The sequence below is a fragment of the Carassius auratus genome, chromosome 17 (assembly GCF_003368295.1).
Source record: "Carassius auratus strain Wakin chromosome 17, ASM336829v1, whole genome shotgun sequence".
Lineage (NCBI taxonomy): Eukaryota > Metazoa > Chordata > Actinopteri > Cypriniformes > Cyprinidae > Carassius > Carassius auratus.
In genome coordinates this window covers 25,205,711-25,222,574 of record NC_039259.1, presented here as the reverse complement: position 1 = coordinate 25,222,574, position 16,864 = coordinate 25,205,711, and the positions used below count along the sequence as shown (strand labels likewise).

Genomic DNA, 16,864 nt, shown 5'->3' with positions numbered 1-16,864 from the left:
AAGTTGCTATCACCTAAATATCTGTTAAAGTCACTACAACAATCCTATTTCCAACATAAATTCATTCCTAAAGTATATTTTTTATGACACTATGTGAAAAATACTGGTGAATTCAGAAAAAGCGGGTCATCTGTAGTCACAGAAATGAAAAAGTGGCCCAGTTACCTCATGAGGGTCTAGAAACAAATCATGAAATATTAAACCTTGTTTATCCTTTAAGACACTATTGTCTGAAAGATTTGGAGTCTCTGAGGCTCGCCTTTTCATCAGGACACTTTGACTTTACTTGAAGGGACCATTGCCAAAGAAAACAGCTGCTGACGCTCCTTAAAGGTCAGATTCTCTGGGGATCGTCCAGTTCTGAAGCTTTTGTGATCTATTTCACTGGAAGAATATGGATACAAAAACGCCTGATTACAATTGAATACTACAAGTTTCTCTAAGCATCCAGTATGTGAAACGGAAAAAAAAAGTTCTCACAAAGGCAATTTTAGAAGAATGGTCCTTTTTAAATTATGATGAATTTTTGTGCATTCCGTTCTTGAGATCAAAATTCCAACACCATCAGTTAATAAGTAAATAGCAAAACACCAACATACATTAAGACAAAAGTGAGCAATTTAATAAAACTAGGTTCTATAATAATATAATATTAATATTGCAGCATTCCTGCAGCGTCGAACAAAGGATACAGAGGGTTTTTGACTGGTGCCTTCAATTTTTTATATATACAGTATGTATATAAACATAAATTATCAAAATATTTAATTACAGCATTTATTGTCCATTATTTATTAGCTAATTTTTGTGCTACATAATTGCTTATGCAGTAAAATTAAGCTGAAAAGCCATTAAAATACCATTTAAAATAAATAAAGTATAGGCTGAAGGAAAAATCTGATGATAAACCCATTCATAGTTGAGACTTACCCAGAACAGAGCTTCTCGGGTGACGTTTTGTCATATCCTGTAGATTCACATTTGACTCCATCTGCAGTTCAATAAATCAACATTGGACAAACTGATCAAGCCTGAGATGATATTAATCAGCGATTGATTATGAAATATCATCCAGTACCTTTCAAACCGGCTTCTTTAGTAAAGTGGCTTTCGTTTTGCTGGTCAGCGGGGGTTTCAGTGTCTTCACAGTTCTGCTAGAATGACAAAATTATTTATAAAAGCATGCATACAAGTGATCATTGTGATGTTTCAGTGCACACTCAACAACTCACCACTACATCACTTCCTGTCTGAAACCACTTCCGTCCTGTCCCCGAATCGCTGTCATAATCATCCTCCTCTTGCTGGAACTCCTCCAGTCTCTTCTGGAACTGCAGCTCTAGAGAGAGTCTGCGCAGACGGTCACTCTCCTCTATGCTGCGCTGCACTTTAGTCTGCAGCTGTTGTACTTCCTGCTGCAGCAGGTCTGCAGTCTGTTGCTTATCTTGAGCATCCTGCTTCCATGAATCTCCAACAGAGAGCTTTTTGATTTTATCTGGCGCTTTGTGATGAGGGTTCGCGCTTAGACGAGAGGCTGAGCTATTCTGCAATGCCTGCGCAGTTGATTGGAAGACAACTGTTTTTTTCTTGCGAACCTGCTGTGGTCTTTGAGATGGTGATGCGTTGCTCTGATAGCGATGGTGTGCTGGAGACATCATTTGGGTCTCCTCAGGCTGGCGGAACGTGCTGAATGAAAGACCGTTGGGGGGTGTGTATGGGACGTCCATCCGTTTCGGCTGTGATAGAGGCACGGACTGGGCTGTTGTCGGGATCTTCCAGAATCCCAGGCTGGATAAACTGGAATCCATTGGGCTTATGGTTGCAATGCTGTTCCATTTGCTCAGATCTGGCTGCTTCTTCAAATACCTCGGTCTGTCCACTAGAGGACCTCCTTTCTCTTCACTCCAGAGATTGTCTTGAGAAAGTGCTTGTTTCTACAGTAAAAAGAAAATGGATAAAGCCTTTCAATATTTAATTTATATATAAAATGTGATTTTAGTCTTATCCTAGACTAAAATAATACTTGTCAGGAACTTAATGCTCCATGGGGCCTGTAATGAATACATTTATAGTCAATAAGCTGTTAAATAATTTCATTTCATTTAGTTAATTCACTTGAAACCATTATTTTCTGTATTTTATTTCTGATTTTTAAACATTTAAATTATACATTTAGACATTAAAATTTGAATGATTACATTCTTTTAATATAAATAATCATATAAAAATGAAATAAGTCATAATATTTATTTTTATTTTTAATTTTTTTTGTTAACAAATTGCACCCTGATAATAATAACTATTATTATAGTCAATCTGTTGGCAAAAAACATACATATGGTATGATGTTTTTGTATATATCTCTTTACTACCATTTGCAGATTTTAAGGGCCAGTAACAGTTCACAAGCTTTTTTCTGTCAAGACTTAAATGTTTGTGTCTGTACAGAAACCTTGAGTAATATTCAGTGGAGTAAAATGTGTGACAGCTAACCCCGGCTTCCTCTATTTGGCCGGTGATTGTGCTTTCAAACAAAATCATGCAAAGCTTATGGAAGCATAAATATCAAACACAGCAATAAAACAGACAGAACAAAGACGCAACACACAAATACCATGAAGTTGCTCTTTTGGAGATCCCTGGAGAATGGAGCAATACGTGGAGGATGTTCGGTAGTTCTTGGTGTTTTATTGCCGTGCGGTTTGGATGTTGGCAGGGTCAGATATTCTCTGTGAAATGTCTCTGCATTTGAAAGAGTGTTTCTTTGTTTCCCCTGGGGTGACAAGTGAAATAATGACGTCAATAGTTAAAAAAAACATAGGAATGTTCATCTTAATAAAAAAAAAGTTTACTTACAGAATCGGTGAGATTTTCAATGGAGAAGGATAATGTCATCTTTTCAGGAGGAACCGAATCAACAGGCATCTCCTGGTTATCTGATGAAGATTGAATGAAAAAGATCTTAACAAACCAAAAACGAACAGAAAACGAAGTGTGAATATAAACACTCACATGCCAGGTTGGGATTGGAACGATAATCCAGTTTCTGCCTGAGCCATTTCTGGTTTTGTTTCGTGTTCACTCTGCTGATTGTGTGCTGGTTTCTAAAGGTTTCTAATGGTCTTGATGGACCAGAAACAGATGCTTCGGCACTGTCATGAAGATCAGAGACACTGGACTTCTGATTGGAAGGTCCACCGTTATCATGATCTAACAAATGTGCAACAAGCACGCATATGATCAAAGCCATAGCTTATATATTGGCTATACAGTACTTTATACAGTACACTCTCAGTACTTTGTCTTGTTTTGCAGCACAAATACCTAAACATTCTAAAATCTGAAGCAAAATGACTTAAGATATTAAGCTTTGTTTTACAAAAATGAAAAGCGAGTTTGAGCTTAAAACAAGAAAAAATATCCACCAGTGGGGTAAGAAAAATAAAAAAATCAAATGGAAAAAAAAAAGTTTATTTATCTTACTGCATTAGTGGATTTTATAGCTTCATTTAACTTCAGAAAATAAGACTCAATATCTTGCAAGACTTAATACGTGCAATGCGTATTATAATGTTGTGTGCTCAGCATTCACTACCTTTACATGTTGTTTGTGGCGACTGGGTAAATACTCCCTCAAAACCATAATATACGGCTGCTGACTTGACAATTTCCAGTGACACAACTGTTCCAGTGTGCATCATTATCTCGGCAGCCCTGAATAGGATCAGTTAAATCAGTTTTATTTCCAAACATGCAACAGATCTAGCCATGCCTTCCTGCTCAAAAACACTAAATGACTAAATTATATTAAGATGATTTCACCTTTCCTGTGACACTCCCACAAGGCTTTTGCCATCCACACTCAGTAACTGATCTCCTGGATTCAGTCTGCCATCCTTCATCCAAACACAACACTGTTAATATAATATGATGCAAACAGGCACATTATGACTTTTCTTAATGATACTGACCTCATTTGCTGCTCCTCCCTGGACGACAGATTTGATAAAAATGCCAAGTTTATCCTGTCCAGCCCTCTGAGAGATATAATAAATCAATTTGATCACAGACAATTGCAAAATAAGTTCTGAAATTGTATTATAAAATGACACTAACACTTTAGAACAAGGTCTAATTTGTTACTAAGTGCATAGTTGGCAGTGCATTAAACAATATTAAAACAACTTCTGATTAAAAAATAAAGGAATTAAATGCTGAAATTCACATAAAGTAAGACTACTGAATGCCGTAGAAGTATTCTTTAGTGTAAGTTCATGTTAACTAATGTAAATTAACGCACCTTGGCTGCTACAATGCTCACTCCCATTCCACCGTGCAAAGGTTTCTTTAGAGTTATTTTCATTGGTTCAGGTTTCTGTATGGACAAAATAAAATTACAGTTGTGTTCAGTGTTAAAACATGTCTGCTTAAATATAATGAGTGTATAGAGAGGATGAACTCAGTAGAGCTGTTTTATGGGAATGAATAACTTTAATCTGTAAGTTACCAACTTACCCAAAATGAACCCTTTGGGGAGTGATCGGATTGGATAAAGAAAATGGTCCATGTCCCAACACAGTTGGAATGGGGAATTAATTTACAGAGACCTAGAGAATTACAGATACATGTATCTTTAACTATTGATTTTAAGTCTATATATTGACTTTGCACAATCAAAAGAAGAACAGATAATGCTATTGTACCTTTGCGACAGATGGGTTCTAAAAACTCCTGAAATCCCTTAGGAATGCCACGCATGGAATCACTTGAATATCCGTCCTCAGGCAACAGGAAAGGCAGGTGAAGGTCAAGTTCTTCTTCCAGTCGGATCTCTCCACCCTCTCCTCTCAGAACGTCTGTTGTGTTTTCTGCTAAAGCAGCTACACGCTCAATCAGTGCCTATGAATGACAAACACTAAGTAGACAACATCTTTCGGCATCTTTTTTTAAAAAAAAAGATTTTTTTCCTCAGTTTTATTGACCTTTTACAGCACAAATATCTAAACATTCTTATATCAAGATACAGTTAGTTCTGAAACTATAGGATAGTGTTAAGTCTTGTTCTCTGAAAAATGAATCAAAATCAAGTGAGTTAAATGAGAATAAAATATCTGCCAATGGGGAAAGAAAAGAAAATGTATTCAAAGCGAAAACAAGTCTGTATATATATATATATATTATTTTCTTTTTTTAAGGCAAAATGCTCTTGATTTTTATACATTTTTCAGAAAATCAAAAAATACACTTGTATGCATGCTTTATCTTAAGTCAATTTGTTTCTGAAGTTAATGTATGTAGATTCAAGAATGTTTAGATATTTGTACTGGAAAATAAGATAAAAACAGTCTAAACATTCTCAAAAAAAAAATTATGTTTTAAAATGTTTAAGCCTAAAACAAGAAAAAAGTTTAAACTCACTTAAGTTATCTCCATTAATTAATTTCCTTTCAGGTTAATGCTTATTGATTTTATGGGCAAAAGGCATTAAAAATATTAAGTTGGTGGGAAACAATTTTACTTTTTGGAGCATAGTTTTCCATCTATCATATTGTTTTCTTATTTTAAATTCAATTTGATGCATAAAAAAAGACTTCACGTGTCATTTTGCTTGTTATTTTTAAGCATCTTTATGTAAGAATGTTTAGATATTTGTACTGGATGATAAGAAAATAATAATAATTTGTAGCCGTTTTGATTTTGGTGAGCGTTCATTTTTCTTCATGCACTTACGGCTGAAAAGTGGGGTTGATTTGGGCTGTAGGGATGTTTGCTCATCAGTGCTCTTAGCTGTAGTGAGTTCAGCTTGTAGCATGTGGACTGAATCACCTGGGCGTCGCGTGTAGAGGAAGAGGTCATGGTTAAAAGCATCGTCGCCTGAAGGGAGCAACATTTTTAGGGAAATAACCACGGGTGGGTCAGATCTTTTGATGTTGATAAAGATCTAAATAATAATGTTCAGTTACATCATTTTGCATGCCGTGTTCCTTATCATCTTTCTAAAAACACTACCTGGATTATACGACTGAGATGGCAGTCAACGGCCAGCTCCAGCCCTTGTCTTTCTGCCCAGGCCTCCACGTGCATCAGACGCTGCTGTAGAGTTTTGCCCCAGTAGTTCGAGCACAGCCTGGATCCCGGCGCGGTGAGCCGGTTCAAGATCCATGCCCCCATGAAGTGAAAGAGCTGAGAAAAAAGCTGGATGCTCAGAGCAGGGTTGACCTGACACCTTCGGAGCAAACTCATGGTCTTCATGAAAGTGTTCAAGACGCCTTCTAAGAAACAAATTCAAGACAAGATTCTTTATTTGCAACACTACGCACATCACCATCTTTAATCCAGATGTTTTATCATCTGAAGCAACGTAATGCAAAAATGAACATTTACTCATTCATTTAGTTTCTTTGTGGAAACAGATTTGGAGAAATGTAGCATTACATCACTTACATCACAATAATCCACAATTAATACACACCACACACTTGTGACAGCTGCATATTTGTTAGAAAAATCCATAACTGCATTTTAACTTGAAATCATTGCTTTTATAAAAATATAAGAACAAAACCTATAATAATGTGGAAAATGTGGATAAAGTCTATCTCCAACACAACCGATTTGGACTATTTTCACTTGTAAACAATGGGAAACAATGTTATTTTTCTGACCCACTATCATATTATATATATAATGTCATTAACTATTATTTTATTAATTTAATTTTGATGCATCTTTCAGAAAACAAGTCCTGATATCTTGTCATTTTGCATTATGTTTAGATATTTGTACTGGAAAACACGACAAAAATACTGAGTATAAATATATTTTTGCAGTTAATGCTGATGTAATGAAACAATTTCTTTTCAAAATGCATTCAAAATATCCCATAGCGGTCAATTTGAACCGCTGTACAAAAACACTGAAAACATTTTATTATTACTAAACACTTTACCTATTTCTTTTTCCTGTGCCATTTCTTTTTTTACATCAGCAAAGAATGCAGGTAATTGATTTTCAAGATCAACCTGAAGCCGATGTGACAGGTACCTGAGGAAACATCAACGCCTAATTAAACCCTCAAAATACATCGCCCTTCCTGCAAACATCACAATGCAATCATGCTTTTATCATACCTGAAAGCCTGCTGCACAAGTTGAGTGAGAGTATTTTGAGCCTGGAGCGTGATGGGACACAGATCCCTGTCCCGTCTCATGAAGTTCAGGAGCTCGGATGTGTTGGCCATCCAGAAGGCAAGAGAAACCGCGATGTTCCTCTGTTTCTAAATGGGAAGGAAATGATCAGGGACTTAACTTGTGATTTCCAGGCCAAAAACAATATCCAATCTCGAGGTCAGGGAGTATATCACATTTTTCTAATTACAGTCTTCAATCTACCTGAATGACGCCTTGAATCAAGTGCACAATCTTGTCAAATATCCCGCAGACCTTCTGTTCAGACTGCAGAGGTTTATGACTGGTTATAAATCGCCCGACCAGATAAAACACATAAGCAGGCGAGAGCTTAAAGTGAATCGTAGAGCTGTTAATGTCATTTATTACAGCGAGCAAGAAAGACTCCTCATCTGAAACAGAAATCAAAGACAAAATGTAAATTACCTTAGAGCAGAGAGAACTGTATAATTGTGCTGACTGAAAGATTTTATTAAGCCAGGATCAACAACTGTACCTTTTTCCTTTAAAGAAATGCTGAGTGGGAGATAGTCTTGTGTCAGCCTTTAGTCGGGAGAAAAAATATACTTTTATAATAAACTTTTATACTACCATCAAGACCATTATACTTTTAAAAATATACTATTTACTAAATATTATATAAAAAAGATATGTTATTGGTATTCTTAATGTTGCTTTGTATTGCATGCAAGATTTTGAAATACATTTTTGGAAAGCATATGCCAAATTTTGCCCAAAAAAGCAGTCAACTATGAATGTGTTAATTAATGACCTTTAACTATTCAGTACATGTGACAAATTACCTGTATTGTAATTTACAATACAATGAAAAATGTCACTTTAAAGGGTTAGTTCACCCCAGAATGCACGTCTTCCAGATCCCACAGTCAGCAGAAGTGAGAAAAACAGTGTTTATTACATTTGAAATCTGGATATTTATCTTATAAAAATGCTTGGATTCGCTACGGGAGCCTTTATTCATTGAGGGGCATTTCATTACAGATGCACGCACTTTATTTCACGTCTTCTGAACCGCTGACAACAAACACCTGCTTATTGCTCATTGAAAAGCTTGGAAGAGCAAGGACAATATATAATACAACTTCGATTGGATTATTCTGAAAGAGGAAAGTCACATTCACTTAGGATGCTTCGAGGGTGAGTAGAAGATAGACCAATTTTCATTCTCAGGTGAACTAAGTCTTTAGTATGCTGTTATATTATGTTTTATTACATGCAGACACTTAATTTTTTTATGATTAATTTACATACTTTTATGTAAAGAACTCTGAATTACACACATTGTGTATGAAATGTGCTATATAAATAAACTTGCCTTACCATGCCTTGATATAGATTTCTTTTTAAAGATACAGTATTTCTGGTATTATGTTTTTTTGAGAATCTTTTTTTCCTTGACATTTGTGTTTTGTGTGTGTATATATATATATATATATATATATATATATATATATATATATATATATATATATATATATATATATATATATTAGAATTTGTATTTAAATATACCAGCAAGAGTTCCCGACCAATTCACATATTCACATTGAAGTAAAAACAAAGGCTAAGACATTTTCACTGGTGCCTACATAGCATATGCTATAATATTTGCATACTCAAACATTAGATGCCTGACTTTCTTTTTAAAAATTGACTAGTGGTTTAAGGTTTAAGTCACAATAAACCTATATTTATAGCATTACTTTTAATTTGAACAGTTCTCCACTGTTATGTCCCAGGCCAGGACATGTGGGAGTGTCCTCTAGTGGGATTCCTCGTTTCATATCCCGGACGAGCCCCCGGTTTATTACATTCCTGCACCACTTTCTTTGTTACTCCTTCCCAACCCTAGACTGAGAAGGTATGCGAAACCACCTCAAAAACCTCTCTTTAATAAATTAATCTTTCATCACAGGCTTCTGGGCACAAAAATCTATTTTAGGTTGATTGTCTTTCTATGTCCATTAAAAAAAAGTTATTACCTACCTGTTTGCTTTACTGTCAGAGACACTGTGACTGCTAGAAACGTTTTTCGTCTTTTTACTTTTCTTCTCTTTTTTTGATAATGTCCTCTTGAAATGTTCAATTACTCCAACTTTTTCCTTATTTTCCACACAGCCATCCTGAAAAAAATTTTTTTTAGTTAACTCCAAAATTATTTTATTTAACTTGCTTGATTTAGTAGATTGATAGGGATGTCACACACCTGTAAAGTTACACAACCGTCATTCCTCAAGACAAATCTGCCATCTGTGTCTTTATTCCAGTTGAGTTGAACCTCCAAGGGCTTTTCTGAAAGGTCCAGTTTTCTTTCTTCTAAATTGGCAAAAACACAGAACATTAAGTCATTTATGACAAGGACTGAGAAAAGAAGTGTGTCTTCAATCACAAGTTTATTTCAGTCCTGCTCTCACCTTGATTTTTTAAGACCTCATACAATGAGTATGAGAAAGGCAGAGAGGTCCCGTCATGTTGAAACTTCTCCAACAGCGTTTCAATGACCTCTTGTGTGGTAGAAGCACTTGAGATACAAATGCATTTTGTGGCATAGTTCCCTGAAATATGGTCTTGGAGGTGGAAACGAATAACTCCATGAAATACAGAATCCTAAAGATAAAAAAGATTACATTGTGACGACAGAAAGAGAGATTTTTTTAAAAAAATCTCAATGAATCCTACCAGCAATGAGAGTAAATAGTAAATGTAAAATGCAAACTAAATTAATTCAATAAATAAAATTTCTTTAATATCGTATTTTTTTTTTGCTAGATAGCAATGAAATTAAATAAAACATTAAATGCAAATTAACTAAATCAAAAATTAAAACCAAATAAAAAATTTCTTTAATATCCCCATCTTGAATCCTAGATAGCAATGAGATTAAATAGAAAATGTAAACAAAGCAAATTAAATAAAAAAATAATTTTAAAGAAATATAATTTCTTTAAAATCTGAATTTTTTATACTAGCAGCAATAGAATGGAAAACATGAAACCCAACCTAAATTAAAAAATAAATAAAGCATGCAATTTTTCTTCTGTAAAATCTCAGTTCTTTATCTTTGAAAGCAATGAGATTCCACGAAAAAATGTTAAAAAAAAAATTATGGAATTTATTTAATATTTTATTTATTCTAGACAGTATCGAACGAACAGTCTGAACTGTTGTTAATGTAAAATTGTAGCCCTAACATTTCTAAACCTAGTAGTAAAAGTCTAATCTTAAAAGAGAAGAGTTTTACCTCATCAGGTCCAGTGATCTCAAACAGACTCAGTCGGTTTGAATTCCACTGTTGGATGTTTTCCTGAAGTCTCCTGCGCTCCTCTGGATTCATCTTAGCATCATGATCCGAATCAATAGCATTTCTTTGTTTTTGCTTCATATCTTGATGAGCTTATCAGATATTGATTTTTATTTTTAAACAATAATCAACCAACTTGGTATCAAAATGAAGCAGTCAGAGCTATGGAGGCTCACTAAACTTCACATTATTCTCACGGCAAATGGCCTGCATGGCACTGATTTGTTCCAGCCTGATTAACATTCAGTTTAATGGTTGATTGTTTGAGTTTGTTTGACCCATTAACACACAGCAGTTCAGAGACTAAGCTCATTTCCCATGATGGCTAAAATAGGGATGGCCATACTTAGCCCACTCAAGCCTAATTTAAAGGAAATGCTCACTTTTTAGCATCCATTTCATTGTAAATTGATTGTTTTTGTCCAATATATTTAGTAAGCAGACTAAACATGCTCTGATGAACTAGAATGACTCGATTGGGTGTTGCTGAATGTGCCCAAAATAAGGAATACAATGAGTCTGTTCAGACTCAGACACTAACATATGACATAATAAAAGAACATTTACAGGTCACTACACGTTAATTAACATAAACTATTGTGTGTCAATACAAGGATTTCATTAAAAGTGAGTTTCACGGATGGCTGGATGTGAGTTATGACCATGAATATAAAACAGGCTACATCAGCCAGAATGTGAACAATAATAAAAATAAAGACACATCAGATATTAAATATGAAGAGACACATTTAATGAACAAAAGAAATATAGTCAACAAATAAGCAAATAAAGCATTAAAAAAGTCATTAAAATGTCTAAAATAATGAATGCACCTATACTGTTTTCTTTTAGATGCATATTACATATATTCAATTATGCTAATTTTACAGTACTGGGATATACAATAAACCATAAATGTTCTGATTACATTTATTGTTTGTAAAGGAATTAATTTCTAGGATGTACTCTCAGTTGCTTTCATTGTTTCAATGTTGATTTCAGGAACCGAAGGCCCATCTTTTTCCTTGTGTTTGCGCCTGCTTAAGAACATACGGCATTATTAACAAACTAAATTAACAACTATATTAACTATATGAACTAAAAACACCTACCGTCTCATATTTTCCACATCATCCACAGTTTCTGGCAGATCAACACCTCTCATTTCTGGTAAAAGCATCACAAGTCCACTGTACAGAACTGACATGGCCCCTGTGTATGGGGACAGAGAGAAACATGAGTCGATAAGAAACACAAGGAAATGATGATTTATGAAACTGAAATGACTTCTCACCATAGACAAAGAGGGGAAGCTCTTGCCAAATACTAGCTAATCTGTACAGAATAAACGGAGCAACAATTGCCCCAATGTCACTGGCTGACGAGCACACCGATACGCCTAAGTTTCTGTAACACACAAAAAAATAAGTAAATTAGTTACAAAACCAAGAAACATTTTATGCCTATTTAAAGAAATACTAATCTAGAAAAGGAAGACAAACTTTGAGGCGATGCTCAGTTGTTTAAAACATTAATACAGGTGTTAAAAATATGGTAAAACTAGTTTAGGGACCAATTCTCACTATTAACTAGTTGCTTATCACCATGCATATTGGAAGCATATTGGCCGATTATTAGAAGCACATGTTAATACCTTATTCTGCATGACCATATTTTAGATCCCTTATTCCTAGTACCTATACTTAAATTTAACTACCACATATTAATAATTAATTAAAATAAATAATAGTGACAGTTGATCCCCAAACTAAAGTGTGGCTTTAATTTTAGAGGATTATGTGATTAAAAACAGCATTAACACACTTTCTTTCTTACAGTCTCTGCCCAGGCTACCTATTAAGTTCCGTATCAGTTACAAATTATCATTACTTACCTATAAGTCCCTAAATGGTTTAGCTCCAGCGTACCTAACTAGCCTTCTACCACGTTACAACCCATCACGCACCCTAAGGTCACAAAACGCTGGACTTTTGGTCGTTCCTAGGATAGCAAAGTCCACTAAAGGAGGTAGAGCTTTCTCACATTTGGCTCCCAAACTCTGGAATAGCCTTCCTGATAATGTTCGGGGTTCAGACACACTCTCTCTGTTTAAATCTAGATTAAAAACACATCTCTTTCGCCAAGCATTCGAATAATGTATCTTTTTAATTGTGAGTGTAGTTGCATCTGATCAAAAGTGCATTTTTATTCATTAGCTTGGGTTAAACTAATTTTACTTTGTTGGATCAGCAGCTATGCTAATGATGTCTGTATTTTGTTTCTATGTTTCGCCACGGGATTTACATCCCATGTTAACTAGGATTTAAACAAGCTCCAGTCTGGATCCAGAACACCTGAGAAGAGATGATGCTGACCCTCAGAGGACCTCAGATGATGCTAACCCTGAATCAACAAACAGAACTAACAATTATTGCTAAATGTGTGACTGCATCATATAATAACTTAATTAATAATATTGATAGTTCATCGTCTAGCTGACTACGTCTTGTATTATTATTATTATTATTATTATTATTATTTTTATTTTTTCTAAAATCCTGTCAAATGTGCACAAACTACTAGCTACTAATAAATATTGTAGAAACATAATTTTCTGTAAAGTTGCTTTGTAACGATTTGTTTTGTAAAAAGCGCTATACAAATAAACTTGAATAGAATTGAATTGAATTGATTAAAGACTGATAAATACCTGAGTGGTGTTGGATACAGTTCTGCATTAGCAAAATTCACAGTCTCATTCCCAATAGCAACAGCCAGTCTGCCAATTATCGCAATGGTTCTTTTCAGCCACGAAACGTCTTGAAAAACAGATTGATGAACACTATAAATGAAACATTTAAACATTAACAAATAAATGCTAAAAACATGTCTAGGGGTGTACTGTAGCTTACTCGGCGGAATAAATGGCACAGCCAAACAAGCGGCCCCTCCAATAAAGTTGACTGTTGCCATGAGAGGGCGTCTGCCAATTCGGTCAACTAAGAAATAAAATATAATTCCAGTTGGAAGCTCCACCACAGCTGAAATCAAAAAATCGAGGAAAACATTGTCTCCTGTGATTCCTAAACGTAACACCAAACCCTGGAACACTACCGCTCCAGTAAACCTGCAGGAAGAGGATGCAACAAAATCAATAAACGGCACAATGTGTATATAGTGCATTTGATTGAATAAGTTAAAGTGGTTTTGATTATTTTGATACTTATACTGTTAAACAGTTGCATATAAAGGTGTATTTCGAGACACATATAGAAAGCTCACCATGCATAAATCAAGATGAGGGTGTGTTTCCTCATTTCAGGAGTCTTAAATAAATCTTTATATGAAGGGCGGACAATTTCCTCTTGTTTTTCTATCAGCAGATCCATCTAAAAAAATCAATAGTCAATATTTGATGTACAATATAATGACATATTATTTTACTTCCATTTTCTAAACTATAGCAAATAAACTGTGATAATGTGAGAAAATATATATATATAAATCTTGAATCTTGAATGCATATCACAAACATTTACATTATACTATGTTAAAATTTTGTCTGTTTTTAAAGCCAGAAGTCTTGCACAACAAAACTACCTTTTGCAAATGTGTCTATAGCAGCATAGAAATGATCAAATTAATGATAAAATATTTTAGCATCAATTACACACTTATTGCAAAAAAAAAAAAACGGAATGATTAATGTTATGAAAAACCTTTCATTGGTTATACTGCAGCATCGAGTTTGATGAATAGTCTAATTACCTCTTGAAAGTCTTCAGGAAGTGATCTTTTATTGCACTTGGCGATGCTCTCAACAATTTTAACAGCTTCTTTTGTCTTCCTTTGTGACAGTAACCATCTGGGAGACTCTGGAATAACCCTGTTACAACATTAATGTCTGCCATATCCAGCAAATGATATATGATAGAATCTTACATAAAGATGACAATAACTTAAGTGAATATGTTATTATTACCAGTGATAGCTCAGAAAGATGAAAGTTGGTAGAGTCATTGCCAGCTGTAGGTTTTTCCATGAAGGAATGTAATACGCCAGAGCAGGAAGGATCACCAGACCCAATGAGTACATAGTACGGGACATAACAGAAACAAATTTCCTGTTGTTTGATCCAAAGAATTCGATAACTGTTTCGAATAAGGAAAATATATCAAAAAAACATTCCTGTAGCACACATGGCAGAGCACGGTGCTAGCAACTACCAGATCATAAGTTTGGTTCCCAATGAATGCATGAACTGATAAAATGCATAGCTTCTATGCAATGCAAGTTGCTTTGGATAAAAGTGTCGGGCAAAAATGCATGAATGCTATATACATAACACAAGTTTGCAATCTTAAAGCTCTGGAGCTTAAAGCACTTGAACCTCAAAACTGGATTGGTGATCCAATTTTCAGATGTAAATGACCAAGTAGTTATATTTAACTGATTTAGAGCTCTAGTCTGATGTTAATTCACATACTCGACCAATAACAGCTATTGTATGGCATCTTATGTATACCCACCCAACACATATGTGGCTGTCCATGCACCTTTGGCGAAAAAGCCTTGCAAACATCGAAAAAACAGGAGGAGGGGGTAATATGGTGAAAAAATAATGCATATCCCAGAAACTGCAAGGCCAAATATTGATGCAATAAAACAAGATTTTCTCCCAAACCTGTAAAGAAGAATGTTATTACTTCAAGTCTGGAATGTATTTATATCATGATAGTAATGCCAATCGATTTTACTAAGCACTTTGAATATAACATGCTGATACACGAAAGATGAAAAATACCTGTCTGCTAGGTATCCAGTCACCAGGGCACCTATAAAAAACCCTCCAGCTAAAGATACCTGGTTCAGGTCTGCAAGCCAAGAGTCTTCACAAACCAATGAAAACTGGGATACATGAGGGGACAACATTCAGATTAGGGCAAGTAAACAATGCTCTGACTGCAAAACTAATAAAAAAAAAAACGTGCATGCGAGTATCTACATGTCACTACTCATAATTAAAGAGATTAATCTATATTTAGTCACTACATCAAGGAATAGTGTCAAACCATTAGTCGCATGCAAAATTAAAGATTTTGTTTATATGTGCGTGTGTACTGTGTATATTTATTATGTACTTACACACACACACACACACACTTTCTCTCTCTCTCTCTCTCTCTCTCTCTCTCTCACACACACACACACACACACACACAGTAAATATTTTGGAAATATTTACATTTATATATTACGTTAATATAATTTATTTTATGTATGCATATTTTTTCTTAAACATATACATGCATTTGTGTATTTATATTTACACAGTACAAGCATACACATATTATGTAAACTTTTATTTTGCATGCGATTAATCGTTTGACAGAAGTGTGCTCAAGTTTAAACACTGATCAGTTACATTTTAAAGCCTGCATTCCCAAAGCAAGCAAATGCATGTTAATGATTTGTTACTTTCACTTCAGTTTGAAGTCAAAGCTGGTACAATAACAACTCTCACCTCTGTAACAATGGTGCTCCGGTTCTCATTAAAGGCCCAGCCTTCATTACAAGAGGATAGATGTGTGCTGTTGTTGGTAAAAGTGGACCGGTCAATGGAGATATTACATGTAAGCGCGCTCCCGTTCCAAAGCGCGTCAAACTTCGCGCATTTACTGAAGGAGCCGCGCGACCCCGTGCGGGGAACCGTCAGATCGCGGACCTGCTGCTCCGAGAAACCGCATTTCTCCCGGAGACCCGAAGTTTTACACCAGTGGTCTGGTGTGTACCCTAAGAATACGATTCCTATCAGCACAAACGCGAGTGACAAAATAGGCAAAGACCCCAGGAGAGAGATCCTCTTCTGATACCACCCGAAGTCTCCAGCTTGTCGCAAAAGTTGGTCAAAACTATACATCTTTATAAGGGCTGGTGGAAGCGGTTTCTATAGTAAACCCTGTTTTATCAGGCAGTCTGACGTTGACACTTCAGGTTGGACGTTTGGTGTGGTTTACTGCAGATACTTCAGATTAAGTCACGCGGAGGAGGAGTTATGAAACCATAAGAACCTGTTCAAAGTTCCTCCGCGTCAGTCATTCTGAGGAATCAACAGCCAGAATTGATTCGAAATGTTTGGAACCTGTGTAAAGTATTAAAGAAAGGTGATGTGTTTTTTTTCTTTTCTTTTTTTAAATACTACACCCTTATGAAAAAGTAGTATACTTCAAGATTATATACTTAAGTAAAGTTCAAGTGTATTTTTAAAAATAGCCTACGTTATGTAGCAAGTATACAAATATCAATGTTCTAGTAGTATATTTGTAAGTGTACTGTTTCAATACTGCTTGGGACT

At 35.1% G+C, this 16,864-nt stretch overlaps 2 protein-coding genes across 3 annotated transcripts; both read right to left on the bottom strand.

Annotated features, from left to right (window-relative positions):
* Positions 1-95: 95 nt before the first annotated feature.
* Positions 96-10,542, bottom strand: afdnb (afadin, adherens junction formation factor b). Its single transcript, XM_026285206.1, has 23 exons — positions 10,450-10,542; positions 9,623-9,815; positions 9,415-9,524; positions 9,195-9,331; positions 7,684-7,730; positions 7,392-7,579; positions 7,131-7,276; positions 6,950-7,044; positions 6,010-6,272; positions 5,731-5,874; positions 4,704-4,899; positions 4,516-4,607; positions 4,301-4,375; positions 3,972-4,037; positions 3,823-3,896; positions 3,596-3,714; positions 3,013-3,210; positions 2,857-2,936; positions 2,615-2,773; positions 1,233-1,934; positions 1,079-1,154; positions 931-991; positions 96-384 (listed from the first exon to the last, which is right to left on the bottom strand). Exons 1-23 carry the CDS (start codon positions 10,540-10,542, stop codon positions 267-269), a joined length of 3,432 nt encoding a protein of 1,143 aa, XP_026140991.1. The 3' UTR covers positions 96-266.
* A 696-nt stretch (positions 10,543-11,238) lies between these two features.
* Positions 11,239-16,612, bottom strand: LOC113117725 (solute carrier family 22 member 3-like). Of its 2 annotated transcripts, none has more exons than XM_026286618.1 (11): positions 16,034-16,612; positions 15,314-15,417; positions 15,039-15,193; positions 14,492-14,660; positions 14,278-14,395; positions 13,792-13,898; positions 13,422-13,636; positions 13,220-13,328; positions 11,804-11,916; positions 11,622-11,721; positions 11,239-11,549 (listed from the first exon to the last, which is right to left on the bottom strand). In XM_026286618.1, the coding sequence occupies exons 1-11, from the start codon at positions 16,427-16,429 to the stop codon at positions 11,465-11,467; spliced, it is 1,671 nt and encodes a 556-aa protein (XP_026142403.1). In that variant the 5' UTR covers positions 16,430-16,612; the 3' UTR covers positions 11,239-11,464. The 2 variants fall into 2 exon arrangements, with proteins under 2 accessions (XP_026142403.1, XP_026142404.1); XM_026286619.1 differs by having other exon boundaries at positions 11,239-11,546; positions 16,034-16,611.
* Positions 16,613-16,864: the final 252 nt, after the last annotated feature.

Bases quoted from the DNA above. Each gene is read 5' to 3' on its own strand.
- afdnb (XM_026285206.1), bottom strand. From the start codon at position 10,542: ATGAATCCAGAGGAGCGCAGGAGACTTCAGGAAAACATCCAACAGTGG. The intron at 7,045-7,130 runs GTATGATAAAAG...ATGTTTCCTCAG, and splicing joins CTTGTGCAGCAGGCTTTCAG to GTACCTGTCACATCGGCTTC. The intron at 4,376-4,515 runs GTAAGTTGGTAA...TTGTCCATACAG, and splicing joins CCCCAAAGGGTTCATTTTGG to AAACCTGAACCAATGAAAAT.
- LOC113117725 (XM_026286618.1), bottom strand. From the start codon at position 16,429: ATGTATAGTTTTGACCAACTTTTGCGACAAGCTGGAGACTTCGGGTGG. The intron at 15,418-16,033 runs GTGAGAGTTGTT...CATGTATCCCAG, and splicing joins GGAGCACCATTGTTACAGAG to TTTTCATTGGTTTGTGAAGA. The intron at 13,329-13,421 runs GTAAGCTACAGT...CTGTTTTTCAAG, and splicing joins TGTGCCATTTATTCCGCCGA to ACGTTTCGTGGCTGAAAAGA.